Below are 21,727 nucleotides of genomic sequence, written 5' to 3' on the forward strand. Positions count from 1 at the left end.
TGAACTGGAACTGGTCAACTCTGTGTGTATTTGAGATAATGCTGATCAGGCATGAGGGAGGGGATAGTCCTTAAAAATGACTTAAATTAGAAAAAGCAGAAGTTTCTTGGCAATGTCCCTGGCCAGAATAAAGTAGAAAAAGGAACATTTTAAGGCCCCAGAGACTGGATTCTGTAGTTTCTTGTAATTAGTGCATTTCTTTGGTGTGGCTAGTTTTATTCCTGTTGTTTTCATAAAAGAAAGTATAAGGCTTTGAAAACAACAGCAGAGCCCAGTCTTTAGGTGTCCTTGAACATCCACTACCTCTTAGTCATACAAAGATGATGGCACTAAAAAAGACAGAGAGGAAGTCTCTTTCCGCTCTCTAAGTTCTGACACTTCTTTATGTGTTTTGGCCATGTGACATCTCTCCAGGGAAATTATTTTCATATCAGATCACAGCTTATGAAAATTTGAGAGTTTAGGCTCCTCTTAAAAATGTACCTTTACTCTGAGCCCCAGTGTGCATTTTCTGTTGAAGTCTTAAAACCTTTAGAGTAGATGCACAGATTTTTCCCGGTACTGTTCTTTTTATTTACTTTCATCAGATTTATTCTTTTTTTTTTTAATGAATAAAGTGTTCGTTCAGAGAGAGAGAGAGAGAGAGAGAGAGAGAGAGAGAGAGAGAGAGAGAGAGAGAGAGAGAGATTTTTTTTTTCCTAGCAACCTTTTATTCCATCATTGGTTGGTTCTTTCAAAACTGCTTCATCCAAACTGAAAATGCTATCTTTGTTTTAAAATCTTATAAGACAAATAGAGGAAGGTAATCAAATGAGCATTTATATAGCACCTTCTAATATGATAGTACCAGGTTCTATGCTAATAAGCATTGGTGTTATCATTGTTCCTATTTTATACTGATCTAAATACTTTTATTTATTAAAATCTGCCCAATTTACACATGTGCCCATTTATTGAGGAAACCAAAACAAATAGAGGCTAAGTGACTTACCCAGGATTACACACCTAGTAAAAATGTCTGAAACCAGACTTGAATTCAGCTCTTCCTGACTCCAGCCTCATTCCTCTCTCTATCGCACCACCCAACTACCTCAGTAACTTAAAGTGATTTTAATTGTACTGTGTTCTATTAGCATTATGGAACCATTTCAAAAAGTATTTCTCTGACTCCACCTTCTCATCTACCAAACCTGTAGTGTCAGTTAAGTAGGATTTGGTGCTGATTCATGCTGGTGTCATACTAATACAGGAATCCCTCACCTATCACAGGAGTTACATTCCAGAGACCCCTGCAATAGGTGAAAATCCACGAAGTAGTGGCATTATATTTATTTTATTATTGATAAATATTTTAAGGCTTTATAAACCTTACCCACACTTATTAACCTTTTCCACCCTCTTATAAACACTGAGCCAATCAGTGCCCAGGATACAGAATGCAGCGCTGTGGTTGGTTCCACAATAAGTGAACCCCAATATAGCTAGGGATGACTGTACGTATTAGGGAAGTGTTGTTTTTCAGTTGTCTGATTTTCTGTGACCCCATGACTATCCTTGGGATTTCTTGGCAAGGATACTGGAGTAGTCTGCCCTTTCCTTATCTAGTGGATCCTTCTGTCAGGCAAACAGGGCTAAGTGACTTGCCCAGTTTCACACAACTAGGAAATGTCTGAGTCTGCATTCAAACTCAGGTCTTCTTGACTCCCAGGCCAGTGTTCTTTTACCATTGAACCCCAGTTTTCTCTAGTTGAAAAATAGTAATAGTAATATTTCTTGAAGTTATATATAGTTTTTTGTTCCTTTCCTTTATCTGTTCTCTTCTACCCAAAGAAAATATTTTGATGCACATTGCTATATAAAAGGTAGATAAAAATGCATCATACAAAAACATAGGGAGCATTGAGTGCTTTCGGACTACCAGCATTAAAGACTGGATATACTTGGCCAAAATTTACCTTGCTATTTTAAGGCTCTGTTTATAACTATAAGAGTCAGTGATTTTGACCATCACAAGTCAATCAGTCAACCCCTTTCAGGCTTTTTTTGCCCCAAGAAATTGTTTCTTAGTTCACCATAACTGACGAGTTTTGTAATATCATTTAGATACACTATAAGTAATGCTTGAAAAAAGAAATTTTTACAAGTTTGACAGCAGAGGAAGAGTATGATAGAATATGTAACCTCAGGGGGCTGCAGGAGTTGGGAAATAAACCCAACTACTTGTGATTTTTTTTCTTTCATACTTTTAAAGATATCTACCAGACACCATTGGTTGTCTGTATTTTTTATCCCTAAGACCAATAAGAGTTTTCTTTATGTGAAAATAAATCACTAATAAAAAGGACAGAATTGCCTTGATCTTAAAAAAGCACTTTGAGGTCTAAATAAATGGCTAAAAGCATTTCTTCAGAGGGCAGCTGATGCAGAGTGGTTCCTGGCCTCTTTGAATTTGTTGTCATTTAGAAGACTGTCAGGTAGTAGTCCTCCCATTGCTGAGGCTTTTTATAAATTTGATCCTCTACTTCCTAACCCCTCCATATAGTTCTGCAGCACATTAGACAGAAGACCTTCTGCAAATGTCTTTTGCTGTTTATCAGACTCAAATATTTCCAATAGTCATCTCACCAACACTGATGAACCAGTCAAAGTTGAATGATCAAACTGGGCTGTGAAGATGTACCAGGTTTAGGCATGGATTCATATAGCAAGCATTTCTTAAGTGCCTACTATGTGCAGAGAATTCTACTAGACCCTGGGAAGGGTAGGGTACAAGATGAATAAAATGCCAGGGCAACTGTCCTCAAGGACCTTGTAACCTGGCTGGGGGGAAGGGGGATAAAATATCCAAAAATAACAATAATGACAAGATAGAAGACAGCTACCTTAAGTGATACATAACATTTTGTGGAAGTTCAGAAGAGAGGATACTTCATACTGACAGAGGATGAAGGAAGGATTCAATGCAGAGATAGTACTTTGTAGATGATCTGGAGTACAACTGGTAAAAATAGGGAAGGAGACCATTTTCTAGACAGAAAGAACAGCATGAATAAAATCTTGCAAGTGGGAGAAGAAGGCACCTTCAGGGAAAAAGGGAAACAGGAAATGAATGGAATTTTACCACATTCACATACCATCCTTTGTCATAATTTTTATTCACATCATCAATGGGGCAAATTAGCCTTCCAGCATATATGAATTTCTGAATAGAGCTAACCTTCTGTAAGGAGATGAAAAAGAAAAAGTTTAATTCCCTTATTTGGCATCAGATGAAAATAAACTTTTTTCCATAAGCAATACTTAGTCTACAAATTCCAGACAGATGAATGTCCTATATCTACAAGTGACTAGCTCTAAGGCAGTATTTTATTTCCCTACTACCGCCCCTGTCCTCCCATTGCCTCCACCAGGACTAATCCTTTCCCCTGCGGACAAAACAGCTCCCAGAAAGAGCACCCACTTCTAGCCCGTGTGCCCATTCCCTCTGTCCAGAGCTCCTGCCCATTATTCTTGATTCCCTAGAGCAGAATGGATCCCTCTCTGCCATCCTCACTGCTCCTCCCTCTCCCCTTTGCCACAACAACTGACACTGTCTCACTTTTCTTGTCCCCATCTGGCACTGCAGTTGCTTAGTTAAGAGAACAGCTCCTTGTTCCTCCTAATCCTGACCTCTGCGACTAGAACTCCTATCAGTCAAGACCCTCTAATTAGTTGGCTTGGGCTAGCTCCAGTAGTTCAAAGAGAAGGAAGGGAATCTCTTCTGCCTGGTACTTCACTGGGACATAGTGACATGAGATATGTTCCTAGAATCCTACACTGGAATCTCAAATGCATTTTTCAATAGAACTGTTATTAAATGGTATCTAGGTTCTAGAATATCTTTATTCTTTCTAAATACCTTACCTTCTGTCTCAGAATCGATACTAAATATGGGTTCTAAAGCAGTGAGACACCTAGTTGCTCTGATTCTATAGTATTATTAATGCTGGTAGTTCTAGTCTGTCATAGATTGAAAACACATTTGCAAGTTTGCCTGAGAATCTATTATTTTTCATATCATTTCCTTAAGAAAATAATCAATTCCTTTTACAAAGGGCCCTTCCTAGTGCCCTTTTTTCTCTTCCTCCAACCCCCATGGCCAATACCTTCCCTCTGAGATTAATTTCCATTTATTCTGTGTACCTTGTACATACATGGTTGTTTATATGTTGTCTCCTCCATGAGAATGTGAGCTCACTGAAGGCAGGGATTGTGGGTTTTTTTTTTGTTGTTGTTTTTCTCCTTTGCTTAGTTGTGCCTGGCATGCAATAAATATTTAAAACATGATTGTTGACTGAACAGCAAGTGTCTATAAAGTAAAATCTAAATTGATTTTTCCTATATGCTAGAATCTCTAAGTAGAATTGTGCAAACTTTCCACTGATAATAAAAATAACTAACATTTATATGTTACTTCAAAGTTGGCCAAGCACTCTCCAGACATGATTATCTCTTTTTTTTCCTTACAAAAATCCAGTGAAGTAGGTACCACAGGTATTCATCTCCATTTTACAGATGATGAAACAAGAGTCAGAGAAGGAAATTGAACCTGAACATGCTCACAGAGCAAAAAAGTTTTCAGCAGCAGAGTTTCAACCTAAGGCTTCCCACCTGTGATCTAGCACTTTCTCATCTACAGCACACTACCTTTCAAGTCCATTCATTGGCTTGTTCACAGGCACAGCTGTAACTGCTGAGAATCCTTTTGAAAGTTTTATTTAGTCTCAAGTGCATTGTTTCACTTCTTAAAGTTTTGCCACTGATAACATTTTTGACAAGGTCCTTTTTAGCTATATTACAATCAGATTAATTAAAAGAGATTCTGTGTCTCTTTAACCACAAAATTTTGGATTTATCTTTCTTCCGTAGAACTTGGACCTTATAAATCTCTTACTATTTAAGGCAAATGTGACTTATTCTATTTTCTTTCTTAGGAAAGGGAACCAGGACAATTAAGCAACTTGCTTGAGCAGCAGGTCTTAACATAAAATCCACAAAAGCTTATTTCTGAAAGATGAAGAAGGGAGAGAGTTGCCCAGAATGTCACTTGCATTTGCTGTTAATGTAATTCTTTTCATTATTTAAAAAAAAAATCTTGAAGGGGAGCAAGATAGCAAAGTGGATAGATCACCAGGCTTAAAGTTGGGATGACCTAGATTCAAATGTGGCCTCACCCACTTCCTAGTTATGTGACCCTGGGCAAGTCACTGAAACCCAATTTCCCAGTTCCTAAAACTCTCCTGTCTTAGAACTAATTAATTACTATCAATTCCAAGACAGAAAGTAAAGGTTATTTTTTATTTTATTTTTTTAAACATTATTTTATTTGGTCATTTCCGAGCATTATTCATTGGAGTCCCATAGCTGACGCGCGATTCCATTGGGTATCACAAGTGTTCTTGATTTGAACCCATTTCCATGTTGTTGGTGTTTGCACCAGAGTGTTCATTTAGTCTCTCCTCAGTCATATCCCCTCAACTCCTGTAGACTAGCACTTGATTTTCCTTGGTGGTTTTACTTCCACAGTTTGTCCTCTGCTTGTGGATAGTGTTTTTTCTCCTAGATCCCTGCAGATTTTTCAGGGACATTGCATTGCCACTAATGGAGAACTCCATTACGTTCTATTGTGCCACAGTGTATCAGTCTCTGTGTACAATGTTTTCCTGGTTCTGCTCCTCTCGCTCTGCATCACTTCCTGGAGGTTGTTCCAGTCTCCATGGAATTCCTCCACATTATTATTCCTTTGAGCACAACACTATTCCATCACCAACAAGATACCACAATGTGTTCAGCCATTCCCTAATTGATGGGCATTCCCTCGTTTTCCAGTTTTGGGACACCACAAAGAGCTCAGCTATGAATATTCTTGTACATGTCTTTTTCCTTATTATCTCTTCGGGATACAAACCCAGCAGTGCTATGCCTGAATCAAAGGGCAGACAGTCTCTTAGCACCCTTTGGGCATAATTCCAAATTGCCCTCCAGAATGGTTGGATCAGTTCACAACTCCACCAGCAGTGAATTAGTGTCCCCACTTTGCTGCATCCTCTCCAGCATTCATTATTTTCCTTTGCTGTCATGTTAGCCAATCTGCTAGATTTAAGGTGATACCTGAGTTGTTTTAATTTGCATCTCTCTGATTATAAGAGATTGAGAACACTTTCTCATGTGCTTATTAATAGTTTTTATTTCTTTATCTGAAAACTGCCTATTCATGTCCCTTGCCCATTTATCAATTGGAGAATGACTTGATTTTTTGTACAATTGATTTAGCTCTTTGTAAATTTGAGTAATTAAACCTTTGTCTGAGGTTTTTATGAGGATTGTTTCCCAATTTGTTGCTTTCCTTCTGATTTTGGTTACATTGGTTTTGTTTATACAAAAGCTTTTTAATTTGATGTAGCCCAAATTATTTATTTTGCATTTTGTGACTCTTTCGAAGTCTTGAAGGTTATTTTTTAAAGAATAAAGTATTAAAAGAAGAATAAAAAAGGTATTTTAAAAAATGAAAAAGGTATCAAAAAAGAATCAACTAATGTGTTAAAAGGAATAAAATAAGGTATTAAAAAGAATAGAAAAAGATATTAAAAAAGAATTTTAAAATGTATTTAAAAAGAATAAAATAAGGTATTTTAAAAAGAATTTTAAAAGATATTAAAAAATAAAAGGTATTAAAAAATAAAATAATGTGTTAAAAAGAATAAAATATATATTTTTTTAATTAAATAAGGTATTAAAAAAAGTCAGAGCAGTACCATGGTTTGGCAAGCATTTGAGTCCCTCTGCTAAGTTTTACAGCTTGACTTTCCTGGGGAGCTTCCATTTCCTCACTTCTAAGGAATTGTACAAGATAATTTCAGGTCTCTTTATGCCCTGATGATATTCTCCATGGTACTGTGTTTTCTAAACTGCTGTTACTTATGGTTAATTCTGTTGTTTCCAGGTGCTGCGAAATCTAGTCTAGCTTCTAAACCGGGATCTACCTCTTCTCGTCCTTCATCTGCGAAAAGGACCCCATCTAGCAGCGGCTCAGCCTCCAAATCAGAGAAAGACTTAGAAACCCAGGTCATACAGCTCAATGAACAGGTACCTCCCTGTCCTGGCATCCTTCTGTGTATGCTCACCTGTGCCTTTCGGGGATGAGGCCTGTTTTGTGGTTTGGGGACTTTGGGTTGTTGTTGTTTGTTTTAATAAAGGAAATGGTACCTCTGAGCTCCATCAGGATCATTATTGAATCTGCAGTCTCCTAGATTAAGAATTGAGTGCTTTTTATACCCGCTATTAACAGCAAGCTGCTAGGGCCATTAGCTGAGGTCCTGAGTGCTCTTTTACTAACCATCAGTAAGGCTGGTTCAAATGATTTACATAGATTTTTGACTCAAGGTGATGAAGAAAAAGCAATGGATTTGTTTGAGGCCACCAGCTCTGCTTTATAGTTTATACCTTTAACAGGAAAAGCAGGAAATAGATTTGTGTTGAAAGCAGTCCCAAGCTCTACATGGAGATAAGATTTTTGAGAGGAAGCAATAATTGGTGAGGGATGATATAAATTTTAAACCCTTAAAATTCTGATTGCTGTTAAAAGAGTAATTTTTGGCCCAAGATAGTCAGTGAGTACAGTGCTTTTGATCAGGAGTTGTGAAAAGTTCAGAATTCATGAAGATTCTAAGTTTCTCTCAGGGTGAATATATATGGTATAAATATGATAGAAATAGGGGCAGCTAGGTAGTTCAGTAGATTAAGAACCAGATCTAGAGACAGGTGGTAAAGGGTTCAAATCTGTCCCCAGATACTTTCTAGCTATGTGACCCTGGACAAGTCACTTGACTCCAATTGCCTAGCTGTTATAGCTCTTCTACCGTGGAACCCAAACTTAGTACTTATTCCAAGATGGAAAGTAAGTTGTTGTTGTTGTTGTTGTTGTTGTTGTTGTTGTTTTTAATGATACAAATATATATGGTATAAATGTTTTATCTATTAGCTCTCAAAAAAAAAGCAAATGTGCATACTATACCCTTTTATGCTCATTTTTAACATTTTCTCCAATATTTTCTGATGTCTCGACAATCAATAGTCAAACACAGATTTTGGTGTTTGCCTGTTTCAGTGGTATGAATACTCACACTGAATATTTAGCAGTCAGTTAGTTCCCAAAGCTAGGAGGAGCTGGCTCCAGCACACCACTGGTTTTACTCTTGTGAAGAGATTCCCATAAGTTTTTATTAAAAAAAAAAACAATTAGCAAAACCATAATGAGCATTGGGCCACATGCCTGAAGCTCCCAAGAATATGAGACTCAAGAAATACATTGCTTGCAGTAGTACATACTACTGATACTTTGATGGATGTCCAACTTCTTTGGCCTGGGCACGACGCCCACCAGGGCACATCACAAGTCTTTATTTTCCCTTTTCTTTTAAAATATCTTTAATTTGTTATTTATTTATTTTTAAATTTTGAATTCCAAATTTTCTCTCCCCATCCCTTCAGAAGCCAAGCAATGTGACATCGATTATATATGTGAAATATCATGCAAAACATATTTCTATATTAACTATATTTCCCCAAAAGGCAAGAAAAATAAAGAAAGTGAAAAAAATTATCATTCAATTTGGACTTGAGTTCTCTATCAGTTCTCTCTGGAGGTGGATAGCATTTTTTTTAACCATGAGTCCTTTGGAATTGGCTTGAATCATTGTATTGATCAGAGAAGCTAAGCCTTTCACAGTTGCCAGTCCATACCTTCTTTTGTTTTTGCATTTTGCTTGCCTTTATTTTCCCATTAATCTCCCATAAAGGGACCTGCTGACTTTTCTTTGGTCTTTGAGTATCAGAGATTACCACTTGGGTTAATCATCTGTTACCTCTTGTTTTTGCTACCTGACCAACCCAGCTTCTTTTCTGGCTGTGCCTGTTCTCAGGAATATCTTTTATACTGCTTCTCCTATACAAGTCATAATTGTCCATAAGCTAAAGCCCCTTGAGACATAGCATGTATGTCTCTTTCTATTACCCTTTGAATAATATGTAATTGTGGTCCTTCCTGAGAAAGGGAGGAGTTGTCTAAAAAAACCAATGCATGTTGAATTTGTCTACCAAGTTAGAGATCTAAAAGATGTAGGGAAGATGGAAGCAAGAGCAGGTAACTCATGATGGCTATAAAAAACCATAACATGGTCTTGCAAGAATGTCTGAAGCACTAAAGTTTAGAATGGGCTACAGCTAGCTGGGACTGTTATAAGCAGAACAAAGAATTCTTGCTCTCCATCTGGGGAGAAAGGTATTAGTGAATGGAGAGCCCAAACAGAGAGTGTTCTCAGTGCTTCTACTTATCTTATTTCCTCACAATATCCCTCTGAAATTAAGGGAAATTAATTACACATTACCATTTATACTTGGAAAAACTAAGACTTAAGATAGACAAAGTGAATTTCCCAAGGTAACATAGTGAGTGAATTGTAATGTTGGTTTCTCCTCCTCCTCCTCCCTCTCCTCCTCACCCCATTCTCTTCTCCCCCCAAATCAATATTGGTATTAGTTCCAAGGCAAAAGAGTGGCAAGGACTAGGCAATAGGGGTGTATAAGTGGAAAATGTGTATCCTTTAGACTTCATCTCCCAGCATTCTTCCTCATCCCAAAAAATTCCCTTTTCCTTTTCTCCTTACATGTATCCTTTATATTATGGTTTTTAAGCTGTGGGGAACCCTCTTTTCCACATGGAAGGCTGGTGAGCTCTCTCTGTTTCTCTAGCCTTTTACTTTCCCTTTGCTTCAAGTTAAATATTATTAAATATAATACTTGGAGTATTGAATATTAATTTTTAAAATTTACAGGGGTTAAGTGACTTGCCCAGAGTCACATAGCTAGGAAGTGTCTGGGTTCAAATTTGAACCCAGGACCTCCTGTCTCTAGGCCTGGCTCTCAATCCACTGACCTACTCAGCTGCCTCCTTGGTATCTTCTTATAAAATAAATTTGACATTTTGCATCATTCTTTCACTTAGATGACATTGATCAGGTGACTACATGTATCCTTGAATACTTTCAGGGATGCAAAGGAATACAAAAACATAGTTTATAGTCTGGTGAGAGAGGAAAGTTTCACATAGATTGTAGTGTAATGGAAGGTCCTTGGACTTGGAATCAAAAGACTTATGTTCAACTTGTAGCTTATTAGCCACATGTCCTTGAACAAGTAATTTAACCTTTTTGAGTACCAGCTTCCGCGACTACAAAAAAAAATATTTGAGCTACATACCTTTCATATTTGACAAAAGTCTGAAATTGAGATGATGTAGATAAAATGTTTTGTAACTGTGAAGCTTATATATTAGGCAATTTAACAGACATTTTAAGGTACATATTATGAGCTGGGAAAATATAAAATATGACACAGTTGTAGACCTCAACAAACTTTATAATAGAGTAATTGTTAATATAATATAGGAATATAATGGAAACTGGCACTATGATAGAAATATATAATCTCTTGACCCGTTTATAATACAATGGGAACCTCAATTGTAGATGAATTTGGTTGACGGGACCTGTTGTGGAATAGCAGTGTCCCTTTATGCCAAGCCTATTTTTAAAGAAGTGAGTTGCAGAGATCTGCTTTTCTGTAAGATTGTGAGAAATCAGCAGATCTGGGGTCAGAAGACCATTCCTTCCAGGAGTCACTAATAGCCACCCATTGGCTAGAGGTACCTGAAAATCACATGTTCTCATATATGTAGCCCAAAGAAGAGAATTTGTGATGCCTAGATTTTTGCCTTTAGCCTCAGACACAATTGATACAACCAACCATTCAGCCTCCCCAAGTTTGAGAGTTTTAGAGAAAAAAAGTAGTTCTGGACAGTGTCAGCCTCTTAGTCAGAAAATGGAATTTCATATTGTCTACAAAGCTGAAATAAGCTCAAAAGAACTCAGGCTCTGGGGGAAGCAAAATATTTGGACTTTGCCCTGTGTAAGGTGATGGAGAAGTGCCTTTCTAACAACCCAACTTTGAGAGTTCAGGAAACCATACTTCAAGAACAAAAATTGGGAATTCCTTAGCAATATCAGCCACTTGGTGGGCAGCTAAATGGTGCAATGGACAAAGCACCAGGTCTGAAGTCAGGAAGACTCATCTGAGTTCAAATCTGATCCTCAGACACTTAATAACTGTGTGACCCTTGGGCCAACTCCACTCCATTTGCCTCACTTTCCTCATCTGTAAAATGAGCTGGAAAAAGAAATGGCAAACCATTCCAGTATTTTGCCAAGAAAACCCCAAGTGATGTCACATAGAGTCAGACAAGACTGAAATGACTGAATAATAAATTAGCCTCTTGGAGAGAAATGAGTATTATACAAAATCCTCTGGAGTTGGGAAGAGATATGAGAACTAAAGCGGTGATAACTGAAGAGCAAGAGACCTAGACAGATGACGCCCTCTGTTATTATTGTGAATTATTTGGATGACATACATAAATTACTTGAATGAGAAGAGGATGCCTCTCTAAGCAACTCCAAAGGCATTTTCCTCTGATAGGAAGCCCAAAGCTTTAGGCTAAATGCCCTTAAAAGAGGATGAATGTATGGGTAAAAGTGAAACTTAGTGGAATGATCTTGAATCCCAAGTTGATTTCCCTTCATAGGGGAAATCCAAGACTTTAGGCTGTGTTTAGGGTTCATAATATTATATAGGTCCTGGGAAGAAGGTAGGATTTCCCTACAGAGAGTGTGGGAAATATTATCTCTTATAGGTAGACTACAAAAATGAATCCTTTATGAATCACTTAATTCTGACATAAAAGAAAAGTTGTCCTGTCCTTGATGTGTATTATTACCTTGAGTACTTGTACCGGGGATCCCTTTTCCAGAATTTGTGGAGACTTAGCCAGGTACATATTTGAGCTATTTTCTACCATTTCCTATGAGGGATTCTAGGTGGGAACAAGCCAAGCTAATGTGCTGTGATTTAGGATTACTGCTCCTAACATTAAACCTGGTCCATATGATCCCAGAACTCATGGCTCTGGGCCATGGGTTACAGATGTATGCTGGCAGTATTTGTAAGGACCAAAGGAAACCAGAAAAGTGAACCTCACTGGGAGGATTTAGTTTCGGGAGGGCCACAAGAAGAAAGTAGTAAAGAGGGAATTGTAAAAAGGAGTAATAATCCTCTCTCTGGTTATATTTTTTGGAGGATTTGTTTTCCTGGAGGAAAATTGCTTGTTTCTCTTAATGAGAAAACCTAAATGATGGAGAAAAAGATTGTTAACATCAATACTATGAAGTGGCAGTGAAGATTTTAGTATATCTGTTTGTCTGTTGATTATTTTTTTTACTGAGTTAAAGCAAGTCAGTTGTGGTAAGATTCTGACCAAGCTACTGTTGACTTTTAATGAGACATTTTTACAAGCTGAGTTTTTGTTACCTAAAGAATTTGAAACACTAAGCCTCAACTTCAGATGCGTATTTCGGCAAATATTTCAACTATTTGTTCATTGTACAAACCAAAACAGCATTGAAAAATAAACAATCCTAGTTCCTCTGGATAGAATGTGTCAGGCAGATACTCCCTGCTTGGTAAGCTAATGCCTAATAAGCAGTAGCATACCTTACATTGCTGTGATTCAGTCTCCTAGCACCTAAATGGGGAGACAGGAGAGAGAGAGAGAGAGAGAGAGACCTGCAGTGGCCTCGTCAGGCAAGTTATTTTTTCAGCAGTGCAGGATTTCAGGAACAAAGCAGAGTTTTATTTTATTAGATCTGGAACTGGGGCTTTTGACCTTTACCAGTGGCCAAATTATGGCATCAACTAAGGAGATCAAAAAGAGCTTGGCCTTGCCCTCACTGTCTCAAAAAGAGAAGCTTCCAAACCTTTCTGCAAAGAGAGGCTATTTTGTGTTTTTCTAACAGCTTTGGGAGGCAAAACCTCTTATGCTCACAGATAGAATATCAAGTTTCACCTTAGAGTTAGAGGCAAGAAGCAGAGAATTCAATGTCAGTTGCAGTCATTCTCATGGAAGAAGCATAAATTTGGATTAAATATGAGGCAGCTTAGTGACACAGTGGATAGAGCACTGGACCTGGAATCAAGTTAAAATCCATCCTCAGTTGTGTGACCCTGAGTAAGTCACTTAGCCTCTCTGCCTCAGTTTCTTCATCTGCAAAATGGAAGTGAGACTAATAGAACCTGCCTCCCACAATTATTGTAAGGAAGAAGTAAAATTTATAAAGCACTTCATTAACCTTAAAGTGCTATATAAATGCTAGCGAGCTAAGATGCACAAGCCCAATTGAAAACTCTGTTGCACTAGAAGGGAAGGCTCACTTACATAAATTTCCTGTTATTTGACCAAATTAGTCTTTACGGAAGGTTTGATTTTCTTTATTCAAAATCTGATTTGAAATTTTATTGCTATCTTGACTCTCCGAGATAATATGGAAAGAATGATAGATTTTAAATTGGGGAAGATCTAGAAATATGAATCACAAAGCTCATTTAATCCTCTGGTCCTCAATTTACTCATCCACAATGTAAAGATAATAATACTTGTGCTCCCTACCTCACAGGGAGATTTCAAGGAAAATGCCAATATGAATTATGTAGTGGGAGGAACATTGTACATAGGAGACAGGAAAAGTGTTTTATGTCTTGACACTGATACCAGTAATCATACCATTTTATGGGAATTAAATGTTAATTAGAAGGGAAATAGCATTTCTAGGCCTAGAGAATTTAGTTTAACATAGCCTTGAAAATAAACACTAGCCCACAATTCCAATGCTTACAGTATGTCCATTAGTAAAATTTTCACTCTTCTGCCATCCCTATCAGAGTCCTTTCCCAGGCCCCATATCACCTCTCACTCCCGCATCTGCCAGTGCCTTCCTACTCAGAAACCTTGTATTTCTTTTGTATCTTCCCTGCTAGAATGTAAACCTCCAGACATCAGAGACTATCTCACTTCAGTGTTTATCCCCAGTGCATGGTACATAATTGGCCCCTAATAAATGCTTAGTGATCGATTGACATTCTTTTATGTTTCCTTTTCCTTTGGTTTTTCATGAGAACTGATTTATATGAGGAATACTAGGAGTGTTTGTTGAAAGCAAATTGCTTAAGTGTTCTTGGCCCATGGGGCACACTGAAAGAGGTAAAGTACACTAGGAAAGAGAAGAGCTAATATTATTTCTCCCTGGATAGGTTCAATTAAAACATTTTCAGGCAAAATAAAAATTTCCCCAACTTAATGATTTTTTTTAACACTTACCTTTTGCCTTGGAATCAATACTATGCATTGGTTCCAAAGCAGCAGAGCAGTAATGGAAGTTAAGTGACTTGCCCAAAGTCACACAGCTAGGAAGTGTCTGAGGTTGTATCTGAACCCAGAACCTCCCATCTCTAGGTCTAACGCTCTCTCTGGGCACCTAGTTGCCCCCTCTAATGACTTAAAAAAAACTTTGCAATTCAAATACAGAAAATTTCATGTAATCATGGAATTGAATTGAAGGGGGAAAATTTTGTGGTTTTTTTTTTTTATTAAGTTCTTAGTATATGCCAAGCATTGTGAAGCACAGTGGAATTGCCTAATCATCCTTAGGATGCAGCTGCAGGATAGATGACAAAGTCTAGGATGTAATAAAACATCAGATGAAAGACCCCCAAAAGCCAGAAAGCAGAGATGGGAAGATCTAGTGGTCCACAGTCTTCCTGGAAGTTTTATAGCTGGTGACAGTTCAGAGAATAGCAGGTGTCTGGGTTATCTCCAGCAGGGATGAAGATGGGAAGCAGGGAGGTATAGGTGTGGTGTCTGCCTAGAGGGGGCATCAAGCAGCTGGTAGGAACCAGACAATAAGGGGCTAAGATAGAAGAGGAACAGAGCTCCCCATTCCTGCTGGGGTCTTGGGGAAACTATTGAGTTCTGCACAACTAGGATGCATCAGGATAGAAGATGGGAAAGCCCTCAGCAGACTCCCTCCACCTGGAACTACTGGACCACTTTTGCTGACTCTTAAGCACTGCAGCAAAAGTCTTGGCCAGAGAGAAGCTCCCTTGTTTTCTGGGAGAAAGATGGAATGGTTTTTTAATTCACAAATCTCAGCCTTCAGAGACAAATTGATTCTCAACCCACGTGCAGCAGGAGGATGCCTTCTCTAATATCCGTTGCCTTTGGGACTGCTGCGATGCTGCTTATGGTCAGAGGACTAGAAGATCCTCTCTTTGTGGGAGAAGTAAAAGTGGACTAGGTCTCTGGGTAAATTATTTGGGCTTCTACCCTGTTCTACTCTGATTTGAGACACAGTTGCACAGAAATTAAAGATCAAGGACTCTCAGGGCTGGCAGGGAGCTCAGAGATCAGGTGAGTTCACCCCGTATCTGAAGTATGACCCCTTCTCCCACTTTCAAAATATGGTCATCCAGCCTCCACTTGATCATATTTAGTGATGGGGGACTCTTACCTTGTAAAGCAGTTCATTCCATTCTGGGAAGACTCTTTTTCACAAAATCTTTTTTTTTAATTTTTGTTTTTTCTCATGGCAAACCCTGGTTCCTTTTAGCATATTCCTACTCATTGTTCCGTTTGGGAGCCAAAAAACAAGCCCATCCTTCTACCATGTGACAGCACTTCACGTATTTGCAGCAGGCTATTATGTGCCTCCTAAGTTTTCACTTTTTTTCAGCTTAAGCACCCCTAGTATTTTCAGTGATCTCGTTGTACGGTGGAAAGAGCCTGGAGTGAAAAAGTCCTGAGTTCATAGCCAGACTTGGACACTTACTAGTTATGTGATCCTGGGCAAGTTCTTAATCTCTGCCTGCCTCCATTTCCTAAACTATAAAATGGGAATAGTAATAGTACCTGCCTTAGAATTGTTTTAAGGACCAAATGAGATAATATTTGTAAAGTACCTAGCACATAGTAGGCACTTAATAAAACCCTTTTTACTCCCCTTCCTTCCCTCAAGGAATTCTCATGTTCAACTTTATGGTTTTGAGTACTCCTGTCATCCTGGTTTTCTTTCTCTGGATACATTACAGTTTGTCGATAGCTTTCCTAATATGTGGTTCCAAGTGTGACTATAATGTAAAGGATTCATCATCGGTGTAAGCACTAAAATGTCTGATAACATTAGCAGACTATGGTTCAAATGATCTTATGTGACAGGGCTTTTACTGGCATAGCAACAAGATCTCTAGAAAGACATGGAGACATACATGGGGGGAGGTGGGGAGAAGACTATCTGTCCTGCCAACTTTTCTCTTCTAAATTGTCCGTTCCCAATCATGCTCCTTTGGCCACCTAATCTACCAGGAATGTAGTGTCCAAACTGCTGAGGCATCTGGCCAGGAAATTTTGGAGGGTCTATTTGTGTGTGGTTCACATGGGGTAAATGAAGACTTGGAACTTCCATTTTTCCCCTTTCCTGGTTTAGTAGCCTTAAAAATAAACAATCTCCCTATTCTGACCAATGTTCCCTTCCTTTGATAATACCCATCTATGTTGAATGTTGTGGTGACATTTGGGGGAGAACAGGACAATTATAGCCTCATAATCAACATTGCTTAAGGCTTTTCCACAATAAATATGAGGCAGTTATAGTAGTCCATGTAGCTCCACATCCTCCCCCCCCATTTCCCACTGAAGCTGCCATTTCAGTCCAAGACCCAGCTTTTGAAAAGATTTGGAGAAAGAGTTGTGCCCTGGCCAGAGAAACGTATTGCCTTCCCTAATGGAGCTTTATTGTCAAGAAATGGCCATTCTAATACTGGCTAATAAACACCTCTTTGAGTAAAGGGTAAGGGTAGTAAACTATGGAAATTGGGCATCTTGGCAAGGACTTGGGCCCCAGACAAGAGCCCTGTTGTTTCTCCCTTGTATACAGCTTGGTCACTCTTTCACTTACTGTTGTGGCTCTGCATGGCTATGTGCTTCTTTGCATGTGTATAGTTTGGCATTTTATTTCTTATGTTATTCTCTTTGGCTTCCCTTTCCCCACACAGGTACATTCGTTAAAACTTGCACTTGAAGGCATGGAGAAGGAAAGAGATTTCTACTTTGGGAAATTGAGAGATATTGAGCTAATCTGCCAAGAACATGGGCAGGAAAATGATGATCTCATGCAGAGACTAATGGAGGTTCTATATGCTTCAGACGAACAGGTAAGTTTGAAGGGACTCTGGTTCACATTTTCTTAATAAAAATATAAAAGATTTAATTGACTTGGTAGAGTTTTTCCCCATCACCAGGCTGAGAATGTAAAATAATCAAAATCATCATGAGAGGTTTATGAAGTAGCTTGTTCTCCCGGAAAGGAGGTGGGGACAAAGGTAGAGTCTGTTGATCAAAGAAGGTAGATTCATTCAGGTATATTCCAAATATTTTTCAACACTTGAGTAGGAAGAGGCTGATTTTTTACTATGTGTATGAGATTTCTTGCTTCTTAGAGAAAGAGTATGAGCCTAGAACTAAATGGGAGCACAAGTAAGAAAAAAATTCATCTCAGCGTCTCCCCACCATGTTCTTCTACTCCTTTTCCTTCCCATTTCCCTTTATGCATGCACCCACCTAAGTAATTGGTCTTCTTTCTTGGCTGGCTGTCTTGGTTCCTTGCTGCCAACAAAGAATAGTCATCTGCTGAGGATTGCACTTTGTGTGGTTTGAAAAATGCCAAAAGAAGGCCCCCTTTAGGGGGAAACCCAGCCACCATAGATGCTGCTTAGGACGACTTCTGCTGCTAGTGGGAGACCCATAATATGGCTCAGTCTTGATAATGAAAAGCAGATGTGGAGACCTGGAAAGGAACAGATTAAGAACCCAAACTCGCACAGCTTGAGACACAGAGAAAAACAAAGACAAGAGAAGAATAAATAGGGCCCGATGGACAAGTCATGTCAAATCTAACCTAACCTGTGATCCAGGAGCAGAACCCAGACACACCTCACGTAGAATTGGAATTTGACATCCATTTTTCAGCATGGAAGGAGAACCCAGATAGCTAACATGTTGTGGTTTCAGAACAGCTTTTGAGACCATGTTGAGGTTGGTTGTGGGCATGCTGTCTGTGTTAGCTTTGGTTTCTGTCTGACCGAGAAGCATGCACATGCTCTGAGGGCACTGTGGTTGGTTGCTATGTGTGTTGGTATTTTAATAGAATATAACTAGCCACCTATTTTATTTCTTAACATCATATTCCAGTTGAAAATGGGCAAATGTTGACTCCATTCATGCCTTGAAATCTCAGTTTTGATGTAAATCATCTACCATGTAAAGAAAATGTTGGTAAATGCAGCTCCCCCCCCCCAACTACAACAGTCCCATTTTTTTAATTCCTCAAATTTTTATTTCTCTTTTTAAACTCCATTTACTTGTTTGTAAGCCAATGTGTGGGAATCCCATTGAACTTATATATTCCTTGATACAGAAAATGGCTGCTCTGGGTAGACATACTAGTTTTAAAGTTTCTGCTCATATATTATGGGGAAACATGGGTGAGTTTGGTTTCTCTAGTCAACCTGAATGCTTTTTATCTTCCTGGAGAAGGAGGCAGCTTGGCACAGTTGGACTTGGGGTCAAGAATATTTAGCTTCAATTTTTACTCTACCCACCTGCTATCTTTGTGATCTTGGACAAGTCACTTCCTTAGTGTAGGCCTTTGTTTTGTTCCTCAACTGTAAAATGAGGAGTTTAGAGTAGATGGACTTTAATGTACCTACCAGTTCTAAATCAATTATCTCTTAAACTAAGCCTTATAGAACATAGTGAGCTTTTCAGTAAGTCCCACTTTCAACTCTTGCTCCCCCTGGCTAATGAAATAAACATAGTATACGTAATTAAAATCTAGTCCCCTCTCCTAAGGGAAAAGCATGCTCCCAGCAGCCAGAAAGAGCATCTTTTGGGTGCTTCCAATACCTGCTACATAGCTTTATTCTAGATCTTTTCATGAGGAAGCTTTTGCATTTATGGACACAGGGAAGGTCCTTTTTGGCACCAATCAATTCTGAAAAAAAAAAAAACAGCAGCTAGTGGGGCACAGTGGATAAACCACTGGGCTTGGAATCAGGAAGACTTATCTTTCTGAGTTCAAATCTGACCTCCAAGTACTTAATAGCTTGACAACCCTGGGCTAGTCACTTAAACTTGTTTGCCTCAGTTTCTTCATCTGTAAATTGATCTGAAGAAGGAAATGACAGACCAGTATCTTTGCCAAGAAAACCTCAAACGAAGTCATGAAAAGTTGGACACAACTGAACATCCACAGCCATATGGAAAAATGGAAGGAAAAAAAGCAAAATAGGTATCTTCTCCATTAGGTCAATAAAATCCAGAACATATAGGTATGGTCGGTCTTATGCAAAAGATAACTACCTGGAAAGTCCCTTCTTTCCCCTAAAATACTGCCTTTGTTTACCTAATGTCTTAGATTTATTCTTTCATATTACCAATGGCCTCTCCACTTAAAATCTAGGTATACCTGGAAGAGTAAATGTTATAATTCTTAACAATCATTCTTAATACAATAGATTTTTCAGATGTTTTCCTTGCTTTAGATTTTGATTATGAGGAAGAGAAGAAGGGGGCATGATTGGGGCAAGGGTTGGAGGGGTACATTATAGAACCATTGAGTAAAGGAAAGGACACAAAATAGACAAAGTGGATTTGATCCAGTCCCACTCATGGGTAGAACAGATAGAACCTGCTCAGGATTATAGATTGGATTTGCCCCTAGCTTACCCATTCTGGAAGCAGAGTTCTTTAATTTGCCAAAAAGGCTGGAAATATAGTAGAAAGAACATGAAATTCTGAGTCCAAAGAGCTGGGTATCTCTGCGACCCTGTTCTGCCACTTGACTAAGGGAGACCTGAGTGCCTTCAGTTCTTGTGGTTTTTGTTTCCTCATCATTAATATGGGACTAGATAGATGACCTCTTATCTTCTTCCCCAACTTGAATACTCTTGAGTTCTGCAAAATTGTAGACCATTTACAATAAATCTTGACTCTATTTCTTGTTGCTTCTACTCACTGAACAATTTGCAGGTTACTCTTTTGGGAAATGGTATTTTCTAATGAATTGTGACTCAATCCATCTCTTCATCCCACCCTTCTGCAACCACAAAGAGATGTTTGTTTGTTTGTTTGTTTGTTTTTCTGGTCAGCTAAGGTTTTTGGTTTTTGTTTTTTTTTTTTGCTAAATTTACCTTTTCTCTTAACTTCTGTTACTTTGGCGTTCAAAGGACACCACAAGTTGAGAGGAAAGGGATATGGGAGGGGGAGAGGAGAGATTGTGTTATCATTGTAACTGTAATCCAAAGGTTATCTGAAAAGTATGCTGAGTGAGAATTAGCTAGTGACAGTAACCAGGCAGTTGAGATCTGGTTGAGAAAGAAAAGAGAATGTGAGATTACTTTCATTGGGGAAGAGGGAAGGGAGAGAAAGACAGGATATCTTTCAATGCCACTGCCAGCTGAATTTCTTTTTTGTTTCAGGATATATATATAGCATAAGGCTTTGTACCAGAACTATTCCCAATTTCAGTCCAAAGGGCATTCATCAGAGACCATACTGTGTTTTCCACAAAGTGTAGGTCGTTTGATCCAGGATGTGTCAAGGGTCCTTATTTAGATAGGACAAGCCCCTATGTCTTGACCTTTGTGCTTTAGGAAGGAAGTGGTGTGATTCTCAACCATGGCTCTTTTTCCAGAGCTGGAAGATAGAATTGCTAGGCTTAGACCTAAATCCATTTTCTTCTGTGCTGTATCTTATATCTTCATTAATGTCTCACTCTGAGGTCTCATCATGGCTAGAAAGTAATAGTCCCTGTCAGGGGTCAGGCAGGTCCTTCCAGGTTGGAAAGCCTCCTAGAATGGGTTCTAGAATGGACTATGTGTGTATTACCAAAAGACCAGCCTTGCTCATTTCAGAAACACATCACAGGTGGCTACCACTGGTGGATCTGATGAGGTCTAATGATGGATATCATCAGCCATATCAACTCACAGACCTTTAGTGTGCCCATGTGCACTCCTCTGTTACAATTTAACAAAATCATGGACCTCTGAAATATTTGTTTGTTAGTCTGTCCTTTTATTTTCCCTTTTTCTCTTCAGTTCTTTCTTATTTCTTGTTCCTCTCTACATCTTCATTTTGTTGGAGATCTCCATAAAAGTGCAAGGAATTCCATGGCAAAGGTCACACCTTAGAAATATTTTTCTTTCTTCATGTTATCAGTGACCTCATCCTTCTATGATAACTTCATGCCTACTGAATTGTATTTTTAGCCAATGGTACTTTATCTCCAAAACTGTTCCCTCCAGCAGAGGCAATTCTGTATGTAGCAGCCAAAGGCAGCCTGCTGTCCATTTTCAGTGATGGGAGGGTATGCCCAACTAACTTAGAAAAAGCCACCATAGTTTTTAATGGGTATTTCTGATAATTCTGTGCATAATAATTTATAGATCACATTCATTAGAGCATTTTAAGATTTTTAAAGAACTTTCCTCATAACAGCATCATCTCTATTCTACAAATGAGATAACTGAGGTGATTGCCCAGAGTCACATAGACGGCTCATAAGCAGCAGAGTCTGGTTTCAAGGACAGGCCTCCTGGCCCAGTATTCATTTCACTAGAATATGCCACCTCTATGTATGGCAGACCAGAGAGAACTCAGTCACTCCTCCTAGAGCAGGGCTATTGAGCG

At 38.7% G+C, this 21,727-nt stretch overlaps 1 protein-coding gene across 3 annotated transcripts in view; it reads left to right on the plus strand.

The window, feature by feature from the left end:
• Nucleotides 1-21,727, plus strand: part of MAPRE2 (microtubule associated protein RP/EB family member 2) — a 199,917-nt gene that overhangs the window by 169,993 nt on the left and 8,197 nt on the right. For all 3 annotated transcript variants that reach the window (XM_007487153.3, XM_056823880.1, XM_001368917.5), the window contains 2 exons: nucleotides 6,983-7,125; nucleotides 17,032-17,190. In XM_007487153.3, coding sequence (XP_007487215.1) covers nucleotides 6,983-7,125; nucleotides 17,032-17,190 — 302 coding nt within the window. The remainder of the gene's footprint in view (nucleotides 1-6,982; nucleotides 7,126-17,031; nucleotides 17,191-21,727) is intronic.

The sequence above is a fragment of the Monodelphis domestica genome, chromosome 3 (assembly GCF_027887165.1).
Source record: "Monodelphis domestica isolate mMonDom1 chromosome 3, mMonDom1.pri, whole genome shotgun sequence".
Classification (NCBI taxonomy): Eukaryota; Metazoa; Chordata; class Mammalia; order Didelphimorphia; family Didelphidae; genus Monodelphis; species Monodelphis domestica.